At 33.7% G+C, this 25,988-nt stretch overlaps 1 protein-coding gene across 1 annotated transcript in view; it reads right to left on the bottom strand.

The window, feature by feature from the left end:
* The window catches only part of fl(2)d (Pre-mRNA-splicing regulator female-lethal(2)D), a 125,070-nt gene extending 100,983 nt beyond the window's left edge, over nt 1-24,087 (bottom strand). Inside the window, exons 1-2 of the mRNA XM_090380191.1 lie at nt 24,043-24,087; nt 21,627-21,805 (exon numbers count right to left, since the gene is read on the bottom strand). Of these exons, the coding sequence (XP_090236317.1) occupies nt 21,627-21,805; nt 24,043-24,087 (224 nt within the window). The remainder of the gene's footprint in view (nt 1-21,626; nt 21,806-24,042) is intronic.
* Between the last annotated feature and the right edge of the window lie 1,901 nt (nt 24,088-25,988).

The following is a 25,988-nucleotide window of genomic DNA, read 5'->3' as shown; positions in this document are numbered from 1 at the left end:
ATGTTCTTTTCAGTGGGACCAACTCTAAATTATAAATGGCTGATTTTACCAACTCTAAATTCTAAATGGGAAGCATTCAGGAAAGAAATCACAGAAGCTACTATGCTTTTTAAACTAAATAAGAGATTCTTCAGTTTAGAACTATATGGATGTCAGATGAACTGGTGGGACTAGTAATAGACAAGAAAAATCAACGGGTTGATTATAAATTATCAGGGGACATACAGAAACCTACAGTACATACAAACTATCAGCAATCAAGTCAACTTCAAATATTTAATACACAAACAACAGAAGCTGTATGACTTTATGAATAAATTTAGCCTATTGTGAACTCAGTTTGGCTTCCAGTAACTTACAGCAGTGAAGTCTGCTAGCTCATAACCTAATTGATAGACAGCATACTGCCAACTGAATTTTCAGAAGCATTAAATTAAATATATTTTTAACTTTAATTTAAATGTAATCATATTTGGAAAAGAAAGATGTAATCCAATAACACTATTCAGAGAACAAGCTTTTTGAACCAAATTTAAACAAAAAAACAGGGAAGGGGTTTTGATTTCATAAAGGTGAGACTCCTGGGGTTGATGGCATATACTCTATAATCTTAAGGGAGGTGGCAAATGAATGGTCACAGACAGTTTTTAAATTCCACACAGTGGGACCAACTGATGACGTTACCATCAGCAAATTCTAAATGGGAAGTATTCAAGGAAATAATCAAAGAAGCTACTAGGCTTTTCATACTAAGAAATATTGTTCAGGGTTTAGACCTAAATGGATGTCAGATGAACTAATGAGGCCCACGGCCAAGAATAAAAATGTATGGGATGCACATAAATTATCAAGAGACACAGAAGCCTACGGAAGATATAAAAAGTCTGCAATACAGTCACAAAGGAGGTTAGGCAAGCTAAGGCAGATTATGAGAAATTCTTGGCAAAGGCTGCAAAGAAAAAAAAAAAAAGTCTTATGTAAACACTATAAGGAAGAGGACTTATCACATTGGTCACTTGATATCAATGGTTCAACTGTTTGAACATTATGCTACTGCTATGATTCTGCTCAGGTTGCTGATAAAACTGAATTAAGAATTTTGCACCTACATTTACACGCGAGGAATTCTTTAGGGAAATGGATACCAGAATTTTATCAAACTCTAATGGGAGGCTACACTGAGAGGAAGTGGAAGAGAAACTGTTGAAGTTAAACATGAAAAAGGCATGTGGGGTGGATGGGATCTATCCAGTATTATTAAGGGAGGCAGCTAAGGAGGTAAGAAAACTGTAAGCTGTAATTATGAGAGCATCTTTGAATCCAGGGGAGTCCCCATTGACAGGAGATGTGCCAATGCATCTCCTAATTCACAAAGGGAATCAAATGGTGACACAAGCAATTACAGAGCTATTAGCGTAACATCTGTGCCAGGTAAAATAATGGAGTCACTAGATAACGAGCAGTTGCAGAATCATCTAGCTGGCCAGGAGTGCAGTTATACTTCAGGCACAACATGGGTTTGTGAATGGGAAATCTGGTTTGACCAATGTGATTGTATACTATGATGCAGTCACAAAGCAGCTGGATGCAAAAGTAATTCTGATATCATATACTTGAATCTCAGGAAAGCCTTTGATACTGTTCCACATAAAAGACTGCTGGACAAATTGGAGCAGTGTGATATTAACCCAAGTTAGTGCTATAGATAAAGGGATGGTTGAGTAGTAGAAAATGGAGAGTGGTTATCAATGAACACTACTCTTCATGGAGTAATGTTATCAGTGGAGTCCCACAGGGTTCGGTGCTGGGTCATTGTTGTTTTCTGTATTTATTAATGATACTGATGAAGGAACATCAAACTTAATGACCAAGTGTGCAGATGATACAAAGGTTGGCAGGGTTGTTAATGACACTATGCTACTGCAACAGGATCTAGGAAAATTAAGCAAATGAGCAGAGAAAAGGCAAGTGAAGTTTAACATTGACAAATGTAAAGTGCTGCATTTGGGTAGCAGTAACCACAGAGTAACGTACCATCTATGTGGAACTACACTCAAGGTAGTGGAAAATGAAAAAGACCAGAGGGTAGTTGTGCACTCAGATATGAAGTTCCCCGAGCAGTGCAAACAGTCTGCCAGAACAGCTCATGGGGTTTTGTCAATGATATACAGGAATTTTACTAGCAGGTATAAGGAAATGATTATCCCATTCTATAAGGTAGTGGTCAGGCCACATCTTGGGCAAGTATTGCATACAGGTCTGTAGGCTTCATTTTAGGAAGAGTGCAGAGCTGCTGGAACAGGTACAGAGAAGGGCAATGAGATTGGTGAGGGGAACAGAAGTGTGCTCTTACGAAGAAGGGCTTCAGTTCTGCAAATTGTAGTGTCTGTAGACTAGACTCCTAGGTAGTGGTCAGGCTACATCTTGGATAAGTACTGCATACAGGTCTGTAGGCATCATTTTAGGAAGGATGTAGAGCTTCTGGAACAGGTACAGAGAAGGGCAATGAGATTGGTGAAGGGGAACAAAAGTGTGCTCTTACGAAGAAAGGCTTCAGTAGTCTACAGACACTGCAAATTGCAGTGTCTGTAGACTAGGCACCTGTGAGGTGATCAGATTGAGGGTGTTTAAGGCTTTGAATGGATTGAGCAAGTTCAATGCTGATGGGATTCTTCCTCTTGCTCAGACTAGGACATGAGGGGGCATAAATTCAAATTGAGGAAGGATGATTGCAGAATGGATGTGTGGAAGTTTGCCTTTAGCCAGCAGGTGGTTGCTGGAACAAACTTCCCTCTGTTGTTGTGGAAGTGGATAGTTTAAATAAATTCAAGAAAGAACTAGACAAACTATTGGAGGGAATGGACAGGTGATGTGGGAAGTTTTTTTTTTTGGGATGATGCTGCATAAGTATGCTTTTTTGCATTATTTGCCACTACTAATACTAAATCGATTTGTGTGTAGCTGGGGACACAGAGTTTCCAGTACTTCTCAACATCATTAAAAGTAAAGAAATAGATATTTTACAAATCATTCTATCAATTTCAGTATGAGGCCCTGCCAGACATTATTATGAAGGAAGAAGGAACTGATATACAGTGGTCCTTTGCAAGGGAACTGACAACTGCACAAGGTATCATGAAATATAACAAGTTATCTGAAGTAGACTTTCAGTAATGTGTTGTTGTGTATTTTTTTTTTATCATATGAATGAAACACCTTATGGTAAAGACTTACCAAGTCAATCTGTTTTAATGTTCAACGTGTATTGTCTCTGCTCTTGGCTCTCACTTGTATTTTGTAATTATGATTGTAAAGTAAGGCAGTGTTTTGGCTCATATTTCTAGACTATAAGTAATGCAAGTTAGGAATTGGAAAATGCATAATCTATTTTCTTTTCAAATTGATTCTCCATCATAAATCTGGATAGCTGGCAGCTAAGCAAGTTACAACTGGAAGGCAATTATTTTGCAATAACTGAGAAGAAAGTGGGAGAGAAACTATTAAAGCCAATATCTACAATCACTTTAGCTATTTAATTTTATTTTAATTTTAGATATTTAATTTAAAAATTTTCTATAGTGGATTTTAGGCTTATGATAGGTAATTAAATGACCAAGTAAGAAGTAATTTTATATATTTAATTTTATCTGTCGTCTCAGAAGAAACAAACGTAGGTTTTAATATGTAAGACATCTTAAAATCAACACATCTATTAATACTTAAACTTCAGTGAGCTCTTGTAGCCTCCAATCCCAAATGAATTCTTCACTAAGCACAAGAGTAGTGCTTCTATTTATAAGTGATATTACTTTATGTCAAATTATTCCTAAAGTAGCATTTATAACAACAAACTTATTAAAAAAAATTATGCATACCATTCCAAAATAATGTGGATTAATTTTATATGAAAAACACATCCCTGAAAATTGTAATCACACCTGGGATATCCCATGAAAAGAATTTCAGCATCAGATTGAAACTGGTGAATTTCAAAGCCAATAAATGGAAACCATCATACATAGTCAGTCATCAATATTGACAAAGCAGCAAGAGTCCAGATTATATCTAATAATTGGTGTTGAAACCACACACAGAGTGAATAGAATACCCTAGGATTTTGCTAGGGTATTCTATTCACTCTGTGTGATGGGATGACATGCACATAAAGTAAATAGAATGTTGATTAAAATTTGATTATCAATAAAGTCCATAAAACATCAACAAATCTAAGATATATAAATCAAGTGTTCATGATATGTTGCTGAATGTTTCTGGAAACTATATTCCTCTACTCTTACTTTCACTAAATAGCACTAGATCAAAACAGTGAATGGACTTAGATAGGGCGATTCAACTGAAAGGCTTTGTTGGCAAACTTCTATAGGTCAGATAAACTTTTAACTGAATGGCTGTATAGACAGACAGACAACTGTTGTTAGGCTAAACTTCACCATTCAAGTAAAGCTGTTGTTTGTTTGTTTAGGGATTTATTAGGTGCATCGGCAACTATGGCCATAGTGCACCATCAAGTAAAGCAGCACATAAATCTGTTAGCTGTTACATGGGTTGGCCACCAGTTCCCGTGGTTCTGTTTACTCATTTGTTTTTAATCATGCAGTAAAATAACAGTTAACAAAATTTTTGATTACTACCACTGTACCCGCTTCCAAGAAGATGTATAACAATGAAAATACTTCTCCAGAAAGATAACAGTGTATCTGACATTACTCCTGTAATGTGCAGATGATTTTGGACTGATGTTTTTCCGAACTGTAGACTCAATGAAAACGTTAAGTGGGATTTTGAACCATTCTTCACGCTTACAACTGATGAATTGTTTCATGTGTGATGCAGTGAAAGACAGAGTATAGCATGGAACTCACAGTTAGGTAACGCATAAAACTGCTAATATACACAACAAAACTTTCATATAGGAGTGTGCTTCTGTATATTATTCTCTTATGATATATTACAGACTGTGTTGAATGATAATGATTCCACATTTTTCTTTTCCCATAAAAATGTGAGGTAACATTTTTATGGGATATTCTTGCAACAAGACTGAATTGAAAGTCATTTAAACTATGAATATTTAAGGGAGGAAAAAAGTATGGTGAAGTTTATATGCTCAACTTTTACATGTTTAAAAGGTAAAAATGCAGAATTCTATGGTTAGATTGGAGAACAATGTAAAATATTTATAATTTATAAGATACTTCATAATTATATACGAAAATTATGAACCTAGGCTTCAGGGTAGAAAAGTGATGATTTCACTGAAAATAATATATATATAGCAAATTACAGATCTAAATTAATAAATTATATCTGAAAACAGTCCATATTACCCATACCTCAAAGATGGGTAATACGCACTGAAAGGTATGTGCACCACGAAAGGTGTTCATTACCAATGAAACAAAAAATGTTAAAATAAATGGCAAGCAAGAATATGAAATTAAACCTACTATTATTTGTTTAAATCTCATATCCTATATATAAGCCTTACATTTACTAAAAAAGGGTTTTAGGGCTGAAAGCCTCAGCTACGGAATTTTTTCCTTCAGGATTTTTTCTGTAGTCTGAATTTTTTCAGACTATGAAAATTGGGTGGTGGTATCCATCGAGAATAAGTAACATTACTTCTCTACTGGCGAAGCATTTCTTATTCGAGGTAGTTCAATATCAAGGCAACTCATGAAGGCATTCACAATATGAGATGTAACAAAAACAATGCCATTTCACCTACTTCAGTGATTTACTACAAACTAAAATGATAATATGCACTAACTTGTTTGACCTTACATTTACTTATTTCTTTCAAACCAATTTTATAGTAAAGGCATCAGTAATAATATGCCTGAAATTCAAATTTACGTTTGTAACCATTTTCTATTCAACGGTAAAAATAATTCCCAATAAAAACTGAAACAAAATATGCCAAATATATTACATATCTTCTTAGACAGGAAAAAGATCATAGGGACCAAAATAAACAACAGAAACTACAATGAGAAATATAAAAATAAACTGCTGCAATTAATAAGTTGATCTACTAAAAATAAAATGTACACTGAACAACAACATTTTTCCTTATACCAAACTATTTTTGAGAAATAATAAAACATAATGCATAATTTTTAAAAATTAATCACTAATCATTAAAATGTTTCATAACAGAAAATCTAATAAATGTGGCAAATAAATTCATAGAAAATAGCTGATAACTTTTACAGTAAATAAAAATGTGTTTAACTCTCCAAAACTATTATAAAAAATGAACACTAATTACCAAAAACAAATATGGCAAATTAATGGTATCTGAGTGTCAAAACATCATAATATTCAAAATAAATGAAATCATAAAACGAAGAATAAAACAAAGCTCGCCTGCCCCTAGAAGCACAAACACAACTCCTTGCACAAGGAAGCATAAGCTCCTACCACAAAATGAAGGGTGCCACCTCCATAATAAATAAAACGAAAAAATAAACATAGGGAAACCACAACCAGTACTTGTGAACTTGAAAAGGATTGTATTTGTTGACAACTTTCCAGCCAAAGGTCATCAGATGTACTTTTACGATCCGAATGCAAAATTAAAAATAATGAACAAACTAAACTCAATAGTAACAGTAATTATTGAAAATATAACAATAATAACAGATATTATTGCTATTTTAACTAGAGATTCAACAGTTAAGATAACAACAATAGTTAAAAATAATTTATTTGTTACACTGATTTATTTTAACTATAGCATCTATTATTTTAATTACATGCCATGTCAACTTAAGTTTAATTATAGCTTACGTCAAACTAAACTCAATAAGGGTAAGACTGTAGATGTTACTGAACTAGTGAAAGAAGGAAGACAAGTAACTTGAAACTACAAACACATTTGTTTGTATATTCAAGCATCAATGCTTGTGTGGTACAATGCTACTCTGCACTCTAAAAGCCAAATAGTTGCAAAGACAGTGGTGGGTCACCTCACAGGTTCTTGTGCAAAATTTCGCTACGAAAATTGTAAAAAAAAAAAAAAAAACACTTCAGAAACCATTGCAATAAGAATTTGACAATATTTAGGAAAGTAGAAAAAAAAAAATTCAGATTTTTAATCTTTGATTAATGTTTAATGCAAAAAGTTATCTTTGAGGGTCACCTGTCAGGTGATCTGCAACCACCACAGAATTAAGAAGTAATGCAAAATCACCTTGGTAGGATCAAAGCTATAAGGTAATCACAACATAGAAGTGTTAAAGGGAGCACGAGCCTGACAGAACTGCTACTATGAAGTTGTCATGAACAAAATGGATGCAAAGAATAATTCTGACATCACATACTTAAATTTCATTTAAGCTTTTGATATACCACATGAATGACTTTTGTATAAATTGGAGCAATGTGGCATTGGGACAGGTTACTACCATGGATAAAGAAATAATTAAGTGGTAGGAGACATAGTAGTTATAAATGGCCATTGTTTTTCCTGGAATAGTGGGGTCCCACAGAAATACACAATAAGGTTGTCCCATACCGTTTTTAACATTTATTAACCTTTTCAAAAGTAAACACATCAATCTATGGATTTCGTGCATGGGCTTTTACATGCATTTATGGAGGTCATTTTGTGTAATGTATACTTTTATGTGTGGATTGCAACATCTGGAGACTAGGCACCTATGAGGTGATCTGATGGATGTGTTTAAGGCTTCGAATGGATTGAGCAAGCTCAATGCTGATGGCAATATTCCTTTTGCTCAGACCAACCCCACCCACATACACACGGCCATGAAGAAAGACGGTTGCAGGATAGATGTGCAGAAGTTTGCCTTCAGCCAGTGAGTGTTTGATTGTTGAAACAAACTTCCTTTTATTGCTGTGGAAGTGAACAGTTTGAATATAAATTTAAGAAAAAGCTAAACAAATTATTGGAGGGGATGGACCTGTGACGTGTGTGGGTGTTTTTTTTTTTTTTTTTTTTTTTTTGGCTGATGCTATATAAGCTTACTTGCTTTCTTGCATCATATGCCACTACTACTACTACTATTAATAATAATAATAATTGACTTCAAGGTGGCATCTCTCATCTGTGATTCCAACTAATAGTCAACATAGTTATAACAGATGGCAGCATAAAAATGGCTTTTAAATCAATAAGTAAATTGCAACTGTTGGTCATTGTTTGATTTTCACTTACAAAACCTGTGATTTTTCTCACCAAGAAGCTGATGAAACCGAATCAAATGACATAATTCGGATTCAGAAAAAAAATCTGGTTTCATTTTTGTTTTGTTAATAATTTTATTAATCATGAACAATCAAGTCAATAAAAAGAAATTAATATTTAAAAGCATATATTTACAAAGTTTTCATTTTTACAAAACTTTTGTTGCTGCTGATAACGATGGTGATTATGCAGAGGTGGGAAAGGTGGTAAATGACATTAATCAGGGTATGCTACTTCAAGATCTAGAAAAACTAGGTGGATGGGCTGAAAAATGCAAGTTGAGTCTAATACAAGTAAATGCAAGGTGCTACATTTGGATAATAAATCAAGGTAGTTGATAGGGAAAAATATCTAGAGATAATTGTACAGTCCGACATGAAGTTTGTTGAGCAATGCAAAGAAGCTGCTGGAACAGCTTATGGGGTTCTGTTAGTGATATGTAGGAACTATGCCAACAGTGACCAAGATGAAATCATCTCACTGCATAAAGAAAATAGTTTGGCCAAATATGGAATACCACACACAGGTTTGGAAACTTCATTTTAAGAAAGACATGCATCTGTTGGAAAGGACACAGAAAACTAGATTAGCTAGGGTCAAAAAGTACATTCTTACCAATAAAAACTGGGGTTCTGTAAATTGCACCATCTGGCAAATTAGGCATCTGCATGACATTCTAATTGAATTGTATAATGCTTTAAAAGCATTAAAACATACCCCAAGTGTCATTACAATGGATAGTTGGAATAAATTTTAAGGGCTGAATAAATTGCAAAAATGCATTCATCTTAAAGAGCATGTAGAATGGACAATAAAAGCTTAGTTCTTCCCTATATTATTATCATAAAAAGCCAAATATTTCTGGACTTTTATGAGAATAATGTTATACTTGACATTGTGCAAACTGTTTGCAACCGGAACTTGGCTAACAATTGCCCATTGGACTGTCAGCATAAACAAAGTCATGCCATGTCATGGTAACTGTCATTTGATGAGCACATCACAGTATGTGAAGCACTTGCTTACAGCATGCAGCCATAGTCAATACAATGGTTCCAGTATACATTTTAATGCTAATATAATGCAAATGTTTTTTTTTTTTATTTTTTTATAATTATTTCAATAGATTAGTGACTATATACAGGGTGTTTCAAAAATGATGGTCAAAAATTTAAAGGTGAAAAGTACAAACTAAAATAAGCAAAAAAGTCCCAGTGAACATCACGCTGCAAATGAACCGTTTTCGAGATAATGCACATTTTCTGTTAAGATCAGCCACTGACTATGGGAGCACTAGTTTAGCAAAGAGCTGTAAATCCTTTGCTAAGGGTGGTTTTATTAAACATAAGATAATACATTTTTAATTTTTGGTTTCAACACCACAGGATTTTACAGATGTTACATGTTACAGGATGTTACAAAAGGTGTTCAAAATGCTGTCCTTGCATCCTTACACAGCTTTGTAGTCTTCTCTGCATTGAGTTGCGAATCTCAGGCATTCCTGGGTCATTTCTGATTTACTGAAAGGCTCCTTCAACCCAACACTGCAATTCCTCAACTGTGTTAATGTCATGGTGTACACCAAGCTTTTTACATGACTCCAGATACAAAAATCCATAGGATTTAAGTCTGATGATCTGGGAGGTCACATTACAGGCCCACCTCTACCTATCCACCGTTGACTATACCTTCTAGTTAGATACTGAGTCAGAACTTGAGCAAAATGTGCTAGTGCACAATCATGCATAAACCACATGTTCTGGCGTTGTTGAAGTGGAACATTATTATCATCAAGTCGGGAAGAACATTCTTCAGGAACTGAAGGTACAGCTCTCCTGTTAGCCTGTTTGGCAGAAAGTGTGGTCCAATTAGCCTAGTAGTCCTGCCCAGACATTCAAAGAGAAACATTGTTGATGTTGCAACTCGTGAATTGCATTAGGATTTTTGTCAGACCAAACGTGACAGTTATGAAAATTAAAAATACCATTGCGAATAAACCCAGCTTCGTCAGTGAACAAAATGTTGTTTAAAAATTGGGGTAAGGACACACTGTTGTTGCATACACTGGCAGAAGTTCACTCTGGGAGGGTAGTCTGTATTGCTGAGACCTTGTACACGCTGGATATGGTGGGGGTGCAGGAATTCGTGATGTAAAATTTGCCACACATAGCTATGACCCAGTACACGCTCTTGCAGAGCAACCCTCCTTGTTGAAATTCCTGGATTTTGTTCTATTCTTTCTAACACCCTTTCCTCAACATCATGTGTTATGCTTCTGGGCCTACTTGCTCATACTCCATGTGCGAAGTGCCCATATTCTCTAAGGCGTTGTGTACCCTGTTGAATGTGCGCCTGTTGGGCTGCCTTCAGCAGGGAAATGTTTCTTGGTACAAATGTGCAGCTTTGAATGCACTGCCACTGGCTTTACCATAAATGAAGTGCATGTCCGCATACTCTTCGTTACTGTAACCTCTTTTCATGTTGACTATCCTTTGACAAGTACTAGTATGCCTGCTACGTCTCAGAGCATTGAGAGAGAGGAAAGGGAGAGAATGAGCATAACCTAACTTAAACAAACAAGTCAGTGGTGGATCCCAACTAGAAATGTGCAATATCTTGAAAACGATTAACTTAAGGACCCATGTTTACTAGACTTTTTTTGTATATTGTAGTCTGTACAGTTCACTTTAAATTATTGACCATCACTTTTGAAACATGATGTATATAGACACTAGCATTTAAATGTTCATAATTATAGTTTGTTTATGCAATTTTTTACCCTTTCAATAGTTTCATATATGATAACCATAAATGGAAGAAAATGACCCCCCCCCACCACAAGGAAAGAAAAAAAGTGACTAACTAAACACCAAAGACAGTACTGATTGCAGCATCAAAGTCTGATCATCTGACAATGCCAAACGTAGAAATTTAAGATAAAATACTATAACTTATAATAGCTGTTGTTAGTTTGATTTTTAGGAGCATTAGCAACTAAGGCCATATTGCTCCGGGGATATGCGGTGGTCATTCTCTGACGTTTCCGCATCCTCCATATTTGGTGGTCACGGGCTCGAACTGTGGTCTAATCAAGAAGCGTGGGCTACGCACTGCTGCTCCTGCCCACCTGGCTATGGAGACGCCATAAGTGGAAGAAAATGATCCATCCACCACAAGGAAAGAAAAAAAAGTGACTAACTAAACACCAAAGACAGCACTAGTTGCAGCATCAAAGTCTGATCATCTGACAATGCCAAAATAAAATACTAGAACTTATAATAGCTGTTGTTATTTTGATTTTTAGGAGCATTAGTAACTAAGGCCATATTGCTCTGGGGATATGCAGTGGTCATTCCCTGACCTTTCCGCATCCTCCGTATTTGGTGGTCACGGGCTCGAACCCCGGTCTAATCAAGAAGCGTGTGGTACGCACTGCTGCTCCTGACCACCTGGCTATGGAGGCGCCACTTATAATAGCACTATATCACTTGCTTTTTGTAGTAGATATAATGTGCTGCATGATGAAAAGTAGCCGCAGAAAGACACAATCGGAAATAATGGAATATGGATCAGTTCCCCCACACCCCAAATTTTGTTTATTTCAGAGTAGTCAGAATAGGTGAAAGAAATTTGAATGATAGAGAAATATAAAGAAAAAGCATAAAAAAGGTTTGTCAGGCTGGATTTACACGCAGTTTTAAATATAAATGCCATGGAAAAATGTGAAACTGCAGACCAAGCAATTCTCCATAAGCATTTACAGTAAAAGTAAAGTCAAGTAAATATTCTAACAGCTTTTCTGAGCAGCTGAATAGTTTTTTTTTTTTTTTTTTTTTTTTTGGGTAAAAAAAAAAAAAAAAAGCAGCATGAAACTTGCTTGCTCAGTTGAGCTGCTGAATAGCAAACTGATTTTCCTGATACCATTACATTTTTTGGTTAAATAATATTTTAATTAATGCATTAAGGGCTTATGCCTCAGGCTGCAAGAGAATCAGACTACGTATGAGTCAGTGCAAATGCATCATATTAGTACACAGCTAAAAACTCTGAATTAGCAAATTTTTGCAATGGTGGCATTCGTTTAAGTTATATCTCATATTGTGAATACCTTCACGAGTTGTCATGATATTGCTACTTCGAATAAGTAACGCTACACCAAAAGTAGAAGACTGTTGTTACTTATTCTCAGCAGATACCACCACCCAGGTGGCACCATTTCAGGGCTATTTTGCCCTTCTTCGGTGGGTGGGTTTTGCCATGATGTAATGATGGCAAAACAGTTATGAAGTATAACTCCACAATGTGAGAGATGTCTGGTTGTGTATAAGATGAATTAAGACTAAAATGCATTAAGGGCCTCAAAGTGTAAGCCCTTAATGCATTACTTTTTGAAGTAGTGCAATATCATGGAATCTTGTTGTGAAGGTATTCACAATATGAGATATAACTCAAATAATGTCGCCTTTGCAAAAATTTGCTAATTCAGAGTGTAGCTGTGTACTAATATGATGCATTTGCACAGCCTTATATTTTAATTAACTTTTTTGAAATTTGGTAGCTTGCTACTGTACTATACATTTAATGCAACAGCCCATTCCATGCTTGGCAGGTAGCAGACTTTTGATCACCATAAAAACTCTATGATTTATGAACTCGAAAAAATCTGCTGACTGTCAGACATAAAATTTGCTCACTCGTAAAAGGAAATTTCGTGGCATAAGAAAGTGACTATTTCTAAATAAATACATAAATGCTGCTCTTTCTCACTCTCTCTCCATCCCCACATTAGCAGTTCAACAGCCCAGTCCCTCCCAGAGAACTCTTCAATGCTTGATAACTTGCAGCACAGAAATTAAAAAAAATAAAAATGCATATTTATGAGTAAATAAAATTTCATTAATTTGCATATCATAATGTATTTAATATTGTGATAAGTTACACAGAATTAACTGAAAAGATCTAAGTAGAAGTAAACAAAGAAAGCGCTGGCAGCATGATCTATTGGCAGTGGCCACCTATTTTGCCAATTGATTAATTTTTGTTCCTACATGCAGGATATGTTTCAATAAAAATATGGCAATGAGATGCTTGTAATCAAGAAATGTGGGCAGAACACAGTTGTCATATGACAAATTATAATCAACAGCATATATATATGCCGTCTGATATATATATATAGCAGACTCTCGATTTACCGAGACACTTCAAGACGCCAAATAAAATAAAATAAAATAAAATATAAAAAAAAAAAAAAAAAAATTCAACCGGAAATCATAAAATTAAAGTAATAAATTGAATAGGTATAAACAGATGTTTTGCAAGTCATAAATAAGTGGTGTTATAAGTTGTGATTGGAAGATTAATGTACCTATTATCCTGAAACTCCCACTGTCTTCACACCAGTCGTTAAAAAAAAAAAAAAAAAAAAAAAAAGGAGAACAATTGTTTAATTTGTTTTAGTGTGTCATGTGGATTGTTGTGTTCTGTCACACTGCAAAATGATAAATTTTGTTTTATGTCATGGATGTCGAAATTTTTTTTTTTGTTTAGAAACCGTGAAAATGATGGATAAACGCAAAAGAGTTGTGCTTTCAATTAAACAAAAACTTGAAATTATTTAAAAGTTTGAAAACGGTGCATCCGTTAAATCTTTAATTAATGAACCGTTATAATGTTGGTAATCAAACCATAAGCAGCATTGTAAAAAATAAAGAGAAGCATTGTATTGGACATACGAGTAGTGTGTGGAAAATTTTTTTCGTTTTTTTATCTATCGTCGCCATAATTTTTATGTAGGTTGCTAAACATTTTTCAATATTTTTGGATTAACTGGGAAATTGATTATCTGGGATTTTTTTTTATTCTCTATCCCAGAAAATTGAGAGTCTACCGTGTGTGTGTGTATATATATATATATATATATGTGCATATATATATATACACACACACACACACATATATACATATATGTTTTTTTTTTATTTTTTTAATGGGACATTATCAAAGCAATTTTGTTGTGGTTGGGTTTCTTGATTTCTGGCTTCTCATTTTCAAATTTAACAAACAAAGTCAGAGTCCAAAATTTTATATATTAATGGAAATACAATAATATATTTAATAAAATTTTATAGTCCAAAATTTATACATTAATGGAAATACAATAATATATTTAATAAAGTTAATAATAAGTTAATCATGAAAATAAAATGGCAAAAAGTAGGCAAACTGGTGATAGATACATTTGACTTGTCACATTTTTTTTCACTAAATATTTAAATCCTTTTGCTAAAAACTAATTTTGAAGTAATTCATGCGTGTTTAGATTTATTGCTCAAAAACCAGCAATCACAACATCCTGAGGTTGGAAGTTTTTGGACATTTGCGGTATTTATTATTATGGATATTTGAAATCCCATCATTAAAATTCCACTGGTGATGGAAACTTTGATAGGGTTTTTTCAATTACCTTTAGAACATGCACAATTTATATACAGAGCCACAATTGCAAATACAACATGTGCAACAGAGATGGGGCTATCGAGTTGCAGCATTAACTATGAAACTCCTGCATAAATAAATAATCCTTGAACTTAAGGATAGATAAGAAAATACTAAGCAATAATATTAAACAATCAACCACAAAAAATTTCACATTTCTGACATCAATGGAGTGGAAAAAAAAAAAAACGTTTATATTCCAGCTTTATGCCAAAAACAATATAATAAGGACATTTAAAAAGAGATTTTATTTCCTACTGTTTCAATACAGAATTCCCTTATATCAGATTTCGCATGTATAATATACCCTTTGGATATTACACATATGGAATCCGTTAGGTTCCATGACATAAATCTTTCACATTTCAACTGACATTTTCTACCCAGCCATTCATGATACTTTGAAGAACTGAGATTTGGTTTTGTTATTAAAAATCCAACCAATAACGAATAAGTAAGGAATTCACACTTGCAACTGTGAATTATTCATATTTAAATTTTTGAACTGAATTAAAATGTAAACAAAAAATTTTCATTAAATGTTTTCAAAAGAAAAAAAAAAAAAAAAAATCTTTTTGCCGACAGTTGGGGGAGGGGGGAATTTAATGAAAAATATTCATTCACACCTTTTTCTTAAGCTTCAAGAATTGATATATCAAATTAACACCTATGTGAATATTTAGATTACAAAAGTAAAAATAAAAAAAGTATGACTACTGTACTGCTCCATATATGATAATTTATTTTAGTTATTAAAGTACTAATTAAATTGGGGAGAGGGGAAGAGCAATTAAAATGATTTGTAAATGCCATTACTATAAGCCTAATTTTGAAGATTCATCAATGACCACTAACACATAAATTCGCCTGACAGAAAACAGGTTAAAAGGAAATGGTCAAGAAATTTCAAGATTATTAAATACATAATTTAACTTCTTGTAACTGTTTACCTTCATAGGCATAATCAAAATAATCCTCTATTTCTCCATATTTCACTCACAAATAGGAAATTTTAGAATGAATTTGATGCAGAACAATCCTATTACACTGAGAATAGTGAAGAGAGGCATTCCATTACTTTAGGATGCAAATCAAAGAAACTACTCCATGAACAGATAAAAAAAAAAAAAAAAAGACAATTTCATATATTCAAAACTGTTTATTAAAACAACAGTCAAAAGATATAAAATAACAAACTCCAAACCCCCCCACCCCCATAAAATCCCAAAATTTTATGTGGAAACTAAAATTCAGGTTCACCAGAATCAATTCTTTTCACCCTACAGACAGTTTAGGCACCTGGATAAAAGATACTGAAACAGCACAATGACTGTCACGTGTTTTGTTAAGTGCTCCAATATTGAGTATAGTGAAGCACTTTTCATATTCTCTTTAGACCCAATGTCATAATTCCCATGAGAAAGACAGATAATTCAATCAAAAATATCACAATCCATATTTCTTTTAGCTGTATGTCTCAAAAAAAAAAAAAAAAAAAAAAATGCTGAGATAAGTACAGTCACTTAAAAATATCAGTTTAACTTTTTGTGATTTGTGTGAAATCTGAAAGACATCACACAAATCACAAAAAGTAAAGCTGTTTGTCACAGATGGCAAGCATATGTCCTTTCAAATTAGTTACATGCATACATCAGCCTTTCGAATTAGTTACAAACCCATACATCAACTGTAATTTATCTTCCTTGGTGGGTATATGAATGAATAAAGGTGGTAATTGAGCAACGGCATTCTATAATTTGACACACCTGCCTAATGAAACACTGGAAAACTGAAGGAAGTGGGGTAAAACAGAAAATAAGCAAAACAATGCTTACAGCACAAGTAATTTGAATGATAAAATAGTTAACCAATGTGGACTCAATTTGACAGATAGATATTTAACTATGTTGGAGGAAAGTCAGTCCGCAAGAAATGGCTAATAGCTTTATTATAAAATTAAGTCTAAACAGAAAAACTATGAATCACAATTAATATAAAATAATGTTAATTCAAATCAACAAAAAAAGCTAAAAAGTATTTTTTTTAATAATAAAAACAAAAACCGTGTCTGCATTATGGTTAACAATTTGCAACGTTGAAATACCAAACAATGTGATGCGCAATAACATAAACACCCACAGGTAGTTACTTATGTGGATTCAATATGTTAGATAAATGTTTCCCTTATGCTGGAAGCAATACAACCTTCAAGAAACAGCTAATTAAAATATCTTGATTGCAAAATCAAATCTGAATAGGAAAACTGCATTTCTACGTACTATTCAAGAATGTGTGAATAAAATCATATAAAGTTGGGAAGTGATACAGTTCCTTTATAGAAAAATGGGTTAAATGGTGGAATATAAATATGCTGCAGAATGAATACGAGGGCTGATTTTAGGGTACTACAACAATGGTTTCAAATTATAATTCCACAACTGAAGGAGAAAGTGCAAATCTATTATCCTTAGTTGAACTTGTAGAAATTTGTTCTTTGGCTGCCCAGAAATGCCATGGAGTAAAAAAGAGAAGGATCCATTTTGCAAAACTGAACATTCTCTCAAAATGTTTGTTAAACCAAGGTTCATATCAGTACTTTCAGGAAACTCAAAGGATAGTTGCATGCCCCTTTGGTCTCTTCCAAGTGGTGTTAGATTGAAAACATATTGAATCATCATCTTGAAAAGTACAAGCAAGCACTTGTTCTCAGAAAACAGAAGGATCTCTAACAATTTGCTTGTCTCCATATTTAAATATACTGACAGGAGCTAAATTTCTGAAATTTAAATGCAGCTGTGGGTGGGGGGTTACTTTGCACTGGGGGTTACGTTGCATGCCCAGAGTAATCTGGTTAGTATACAATTGAACAAAACTATTTTTCAGTCCTACGACTGGCTTCAAAAAAAAGATTCCATGACTACTATATACTGATTTTTCACTTGGCATCAGGGTTGCTACATCACACATACCACATGTGGATATGAATGATTCCATTATTTTGCAGGGCTGGTCACTTTTATCTAAATGCTGCTCTCGAGTGAAAATCTACTTCAATCCACTACTTCAGTTACAAACAGCATTTTACTTAAGTGAAATAAACTAAATAGACAATTCACATGCAGAGACAGGCTATTTAAAACATGTATAATGACATTTTATAGCTCTTGTGGTATGAGGCTTTTGGACTGAATTTAACGTCTACTTCACTTAATGTACCATCTTATATCCTGTGGATCTAGCCCATCAATGGGTTTTTCACAGTGACTACCTGCCCACTGATGAGATCCCGAAAAATGATTAAATTCCAGCTCTGGGTAGTGGCATACACTTTAAATAAACAAAAATATACTTCTCTATTGGAGGCAGTGCTTTTTATTTAGAGTATTGCAATAGCAAGCAAGCAACTCGTGGCAAAATGCCTCCACAATACGAGATCAATGCATTAAGTAGCAAACTTAATCTGATCACTTTTAAGTATAAAAAGAGGCTACGCCTAACATGTACAGTGAAATATACTATTATGGACCCCTTTCTCCAAGTTTCAATTCCTATAATACTACTAAGCTGCATTTTTTTCCCCTCTTTCATTTAAAATCCAGTATTTTAGGTTTTAGTCCAAAGCTTCAAAACAAGAAAAAATTAAACCAAGAAATTATGGTGCATTTTACAATCATATCAATTTATTTAACTTCCTTGTTCATAATGAACCGTTTGAACTGCTCCATGGAATGCTTGACCATAACGTACACAACAATTACTTAATAATTTTATATCATCATAATAGATGAAATTGGCATATTTTCTTTTGGCAACAGTATGTCGAAATCACTGATTAGCTAATGCTAACAATGTGATTTCAGTAACTCATTTGAACTAACTGAAATATCTGTAAGAAACCCTTAGCTATAAAGAGTGCTTCAAAACTGCAGTAACAATATTATTTTTCGAGTATACGTGTTTTTGAAAATATGCAGCTCTGGTTTAATTTTAACAATGGTTGGTGTGGTATTTGGTAGGGTAATATTAGGACAAACCCAACAAATTCCCTAATGTGATTATCATTTATGTACATGAAAATGAAGTCTTTTTCCATACATACTGTGATACCAATCTATGAATATAAATGCACCAATTCTACAGGACAGAGGATAACTGGCCAGTATTTCACAATTCAAAAACAGGCCAAATAAAATAAAAAAGTGAAAGACAACTATCCAAGTTGTAAAAATTCGACAAGAAAATAATATATTAAATATATAACTAGCTACTTGGTAGCAAAAAAAAAAAAAAAATAATAATAATAATAAATAAATAAATAAATAAATAAAATAAAAATAAATAAAAGAAGTAAATAAAAAAAAATTTTTTTTTAACAAAAATTAGTTGTATACTTTAAATTACAGCAAAATCCTGTTAAAACGAACTTCTCACATACATATGAATCATTTCACTTTACTCTTGAAACCTATTATAAAAGATCCACTATTTTTCAAATAAATTCCAATGCACTTTTCTAATATACAGAAGTAACAATTTCCACTTTATTTTACTTAATTATCAACTTCACAATCAGCAATAAATAAAATATATAATACAAAAGTAAAAATTTTTTTCAGAGATCATTTAAAAAGCATATTGTATTTTAAAGAAATACTGTATCATAAAATTTTAATAACCGATACTTTCAGAAATACAGTACAGTATATGTAATAATAACTTATTGTTACTTTGCATGTACTAATACATTAACATTTGTTTGTAATATATATATATATATATATATATTTTTTTTTTGTAAACAAATACTGTGTGGACTGTATTAATTCTAATGGCTTTCCCCCCTTAATTAGAAAAGTAACCAGGTAGGCAAATGTCATCTAGCACAATCAGCCTCTTTTTTTTTTTTTTTTTTTTTATTGGTGGGGGTGGGAAGGTGATTTGGTATGATGTACCAAATGGATTTGAGCATGATCATTTGAAAATGCGGAAAGCTTAATAGAAGGCATTAAACTGATTTTTTTTGTATCTTTCAAAAATTCATTTTGATTTCTTCAATTGAATCCTCTGAATAAGATCATTCATTCATTCATTCATAATTTTCACATATGTAAACCAATACATTTTAAGCATGAGTGGACTTAAAAAATAATAAAAATAAGTTTGAAATAATTTCATTAAAATGGTATTCGTTGTAACAGGACTTTGCTGTACATACAATATTATGGTTGAATTTTCATGTAATATTTTGAAACTAAAAGTAAACTAACTTACTGACTGAATAACTGTGAGAATAGTCAAAGCGCAAATAACACCGCTTCAAGGAACAGCATATAACACAAAATATCAGGGGCTTCTACATAAAATTTCATAATTTCACAAACCCAGCCCAAAAACAAAACCATATAACCTAATTAGGCCTAGACTCTGGAGTCAATATTGACATTCCCTTATTTCATAACCCACTGCCATATTCATTCATCAAGTATGGCACATTTAATTCTGATAATTATATTCATGCTGTACTCCCATCTGAATTTTTCTACAACTATTTAAAAAATACCATGATGTGAGGCTAACACATTTTTGAATAATCCCCACCCCAATCCAAATTTCTAAACCAGTTTACCACATGACAAAAATGTGAGAATTTCATTGCTGGAATTAAACTTATGGCTGTTAAATATTCCCAAAAAAAATAATCGCTTTATCAATTTTAGATGAATTATTGCATAGCAAATAAAAAGCAAATCAAAAGATTTGGAAAAAATTCCTATTTCAATAATTGTTACTGAAAATTAGTAAGCACAGGGGAGGAGAAATTAAAATATATAATTAATGGCTAAATTTACTAATATGGGAACTAGTAATTCAATATAAGAAACAATCCCCATTATTTCCTTAAATCTGGAAAGAACCAATACTAATAATTAGCATTCTGCAGCATACAGGAACATCAGTATACTTCAGTCAAAATAATGTCCCACTCCCTTCGTTCGAAGTGAAATAGAATTTACAGAACGAGAAACTGTATTTAGAAAATAATACTTAAATTGAACAAAGAATTAACGATATAAACGAAATATTTTATTTCACATATCCCCAACAATTACAAGCTACCTTGTAATAAGAGAGAAAATTATTGGCGGTTAAAATCCAAGCCATCTATCCATATAAAAGCAAATTCTGGAGACACTTTTTTTAAACAGCGAAATATTACTCCCAACAGAAGTCAAATCAGATTGTAGTAGACAAACGTTAAAACATTTCTTCTAATGTTGTGCTTATACATCTAACTTTAATAGTAAATAGCCCATGAAACCTGATATTGAGTATTAGCTACAAAAGTCTGTCTGTTTTTAAACTGTCCTGTCCACAGTTTTCATAATGATACCCTAAATTTATTCTCACCGTCTATAATAGGAGTAAATTTGTAAATGCCTTCAAGTCTTGTAGAAGGATATCGGTATGTAAAAACTAGCATGGCCTCATCAGTTACTGTCTGAGGTGTTCACGACACCAGTAATCAGTTTATCTTATAAAATGTATAAAAAAATTCGGCAAAGAAAAAGTCTACAGCTGATGAAAACCATTCAGTTCGATCACTGTTTATAGTTCCTGATGGGCACAGTCATTATTGATTGTTCCTTATTCATAACTATCACTCAGACTTGAAAAAGTTGGGGTGTCAGTCATGTGACACCCCCTCCAACCTGAGCTTTCCAGTTTTTGTTGATAAGTGCCTTCCATGGTCTACTGGGAAATGGTGACTGTGGCCATTCCAGAAGCAGAAAGAGAATCATGAGAAAGAGTACATCAAAGTCTGATAAAGTTTTATCATGTTGGAAATAATAGTTTTTGAGCAGTAGCCGCCATCTGAGGGCGTTGGCCACCACACCTGTCAGGGGTGAACTTCCATGCGCTGAGTTCATTCTGCGTTTCCTCAAGGTGAGCTTTGGTACTCTCCAGTTCCTTACGCATTCTCTCAAACATAAGATTTACAGCAGGGTCAAGAAGGGCTGATCGTAGCTGAGATACACTTGGAATCTGGGCCTGCTTTAACTCTTGGATCTGGTTCTGCAAACAAAATTTTATAAATTATTAAATATTAGGAAATTAATCTTACTAACAGTTTTAAAGAAAAATTTAAAACTGTCTTACATATGAATAACACACACACACACACACACACACACACACACACACACACACACACACACACACACACACACACACACACACACACACACACACACACACACACACACACACACCTGTGTGTGTGGAAATTCAACTTCTAATTGATCCACAAATTATAGAGTTCTCACTTTTAAAACTGAATCAAATTCTGTCAAAATGTAATAATTTATAGCTATAATCCCTTAACATTATCACCAACTACAGTTGAAACTGAATCACCCTTTCAATGATGTTCCCATTTTGTTTTCATTAGTGCTTATACATATGTGTGTGTGTAACAAAATTTATAGGATAATAGTGCAAGTATATGTGCCTGATGAATGGCGGCACCTGGAACATCAATTCAACTCCGCCATGTTTCGCTATGGTGATAGAGGACATGCCTGTAGGTAGAAAAACAAAAGTAAACATGAAAGAAACCATTTCAGCTTAATTAGGAATTCAATTTGAAGGAAATTTTGAGTAGTCAGTTTTTCTTTAAAAATAGGGGAACCATTTAGAGATAGATAACCTGAAATAGTTAACCACTCAACTGTTTGAAAAAAAAAAAAAAAAAAAAAAAAAGGGAATTATACAGAAAATTATACAACCTTAAAAAAATAGTTACACAAATTGTTTGAAAATAAATTATGTAGAAAATTTACAAAATTATACAGATGCAAAATATACAAATAATTATACAAAATTAATTATTACATGTTCAAAGAGGGGGGGGGAGAAAAGGGAATTAACCATTAAAATTAATAAATGTCCAGTCCAACAATTAATGTCCAATCAGTTCAAGACATGAAAAGCTGTTCAACACAATAAATTTTACAAGATAATGACATAAATTATGTGATATGATAATTAGGAATTATGATATATGATAATAGGAATAAGATCGGAATATCTGAAAGAATATTTGAGAACAGTATTAGCCATATGGTGCAATGAAAGCTTTTGCTGCACCAGCCAAAAAAAAAAAAAATAAATAAATAAATAAAAAAATTAAAAAAATAATAAATAAATATAAATCCAGAAGATCACTGAATTTCTCCAAGCTGTCAGCCTTTGGCTTATAGGGGAAATGGCTATTGACGGAGGCAACTTATTTCAGTAATTAAAAACACACTGGCTAAAAGAAAACTTCCACCAAATTATGGATTTAAGGATTTTCCCTCTGATTCCAATGTGTTACAGCTTATACAGTAATCTCTCATCAGGGATTGAGCCAAATGCTTTGCTGAAATCTAAGTAAGCAATGTCAAAATTATTTCCTACATCAAGCTCACAAGTGAATCTGTCAAAACAGCTAACCAGGTTGGTTAAGCATGGTTTTTCACTTATAAAAATGCTCTATTTTCTGCAAAATTCCACACCTATCTAAATGATCCTGAATTGCACTCTTGATCATTGCCTATCACAGAGAGGTTGGTAGTTACCCACATCACTCTTAGAAATGCCTTTATGTATTGGCGATAACACTAGCACTTCTCCATTTCAAGGAAATCTTTCCTTAGCCCAGTGATGTCCTCATAATTAATCTTAATGGTTCGATGCACTCTCTTGCCACTTCCTTCAAAATCCTAGGTATATATGCCATTAGCTACAGGAGTCTTACCTGTCTTTAGGCTTTTTCTGTTAAATAATCTGAAATTTCAATATCACTAATCTCATAATTTCCAGCTTCACTCACACAGTTTCTCCTTATCACAAAGGGTCGTTCTTCTCTAAATATCAATGCAAAGTACCTGTTCAATTCATCTGAAACAACAACAGGGTTATATAAGATTTTCCCACATCCATTACATAAGGGTCTGATCTGATTCATTCTTCCCTTCTTTGTAATCACATAGGTGAAAAACTTCTTGTCCCCTTTCTTTGTTCTCTCAGTCAGAAATTTCTCATAATCTGCTTTTGCTAGCCTAGTTTTTTCTGTGGTACTATTATTGATCAATTTGTAGATGTTATAGGATTCAGTACTTTTTATCATTCTGTAACTTCTCCATACCATCTATTTTTGTGCTACTTGTTAGCTCGTTATTCATCTATCTTGGACTCCTCATATCATATTTTCTTAATGGTATATATGCATTTAAGGCTTTGTTGACTATAGTTTTAAAGGTACATACCATAATTCTATTGTATTCATATTCTGCCCACTTGATAGAGGCCATGTAACACCTTAAGCTACCATAATTTCCTTTTCTGAAATTAAAACCCATTCCTTTGCCTTTAACAACTGCTACCCCTACCCTCATCATCCAACTCAAAACTACATGATCACTACCTGATAATTGTTCCTGTACTGTTAAACCACATGATGCCATCACGTGTTTTAACATGGGTAATAATTTACTTATTATCACATGAATTTTCTTTCATATTCTGTTTACAGGGGCGTCTCCGTAGCCAGGTGGGAAGGAGCAGCAGTGCGTAGTACACGCTTCTTGATTAGACCGGGGTTCAAATCCGTCACCACCAAATACGGAAAGGTCAGGGAATGACCACCGCATATCCCGGAGCAATATGGCCTTAGTTGCTAATGCTCCTAAAAACCAAATAACAACAACAACAACAACTGTTTACAGGAAATGCTGTAACACTTGACACATTTTACCAAAAAAAAAAAAAAAAAAAAAAAACCCCCCCAATGATTTTACGAACTGGGAATATAAAGAAAGCAATTCAGGATTTGCATCAAGAATCGCTTGTCTTTAAGAATCCATGCAAAAACAGGGATATTTCTCTCTTTTACTGCTATTGCTTGTTCATTATGTGAGGGCATGTCAATAAGTTTTACTCTCAGCCAGAAATATTTGACTTGGGGATTTGATATTAAGTATACATATACTACTATCTCTCATAAATTAATGTATATGTATTTGTTTCTATAGATCCATTGGTTACTGAACTACAGCCATGAATATTGAGAGGGCTGTATTCATGGCTCTAGTTCAATAACCAATAGATAATGCTAGAGAAGCTCAGGTCTGACCTGTTATAAAATTTCTTCATTTGCAAGGCAAAGAATCAAAACACACATATATGAGGAGCCCATCATATTACTGGAAAAAAACTGGACAAGCCAAGTTCAGGCACGGGCAAGGCAATGTGCCGATGACCCATCTCAGCCACAAACCTTGTCGTTGTGGCTAAAATGAAAGAGCAAACCCTTGAAGACAGACACATGGCTATAATAAAATGAAGTGAGCATTAGCCATGGGTCTGTTTGCACTATAATGCACATCTAAAGTGGCAGCCTGGCACATTCTGAGATTGATGACATCTCAAAAGCTACACAAGTAAAGAGTAGTCCACACAATTGCTGCAGCTTTGGGGGGGGGGGGGGAGAGAGAGAGAGAGAGAGAGAGAGAGAGAGAATGTAGATGACTTTTTGATTGATCTTCTCCTTGCTATTTCTTTTCACAAAATTATTTTTTTTTGTCTCTGGACCCCCATAACCCTTGGACCAACCTTGTGTGTGTGCACGCGCACAGAAAATTCTGTAAACTCTGGCATATTTCACCAAAAAAAAAAAAAAAAAGTTCCGTTTCTCTCTTTATAAGATGCTTGTAAGACTACCTTGTCCTTTAAACCCTGTTTATAGCCATCTTAAATGTCATAATACAAAAAACTTACTTTTGCAATGAGTTGCCCTGGTATTACACTACTTTCAAACAGCCAGATTTACGGCCTTGCCAAATGGTTAATCAGTCATTTGTTTAAAAGAACAGAATGCTATGACAGCTTGACTTGGGACTAACTGATCCCTCATCATACAGCAAGTGGTCTCTAGTAGCAACGCCCAGACAAAACAGTTGTGAAGAGGCCGTTCGATGTGAGCTGCCATTCTGTAAACAAAAATCAGAGTTTTCAAAGTTATATTGTAGCTAAAGCAATCTGTTTTATCTGAGTGTTGTTACTTAGACCACCTGCTGTCCGATGAGGGACCAGTTAGTCCTGAAACAGGCTGTCATAACAGTCTCATCTTTTAAACAAATGGCCATTTAACCTTTTTGGTGAGGCCATCTGTTTGAAATTACTGCAACACCCAGGAAACCCATTACAAAGGCAA

This window comes from Mastigoproctus giganteus, chromosome 8 (assembly GCF_048544385.1).
Source record: "Mastigoproctus giganteus isolate SK-2022 chromosome 8, ASM4854438v1, whole genome shotgun sequence".
Lineage (NCBI taxonomy): Eukaryota > Metazoa > Arthropoda > Arachnida > Uropygi > Thelyphonidae > Mastigoproctus > Mastigoproctus giganteus.
This window is presented reverse-complemented; position numbering and strand designations above follow the sequence as displayed.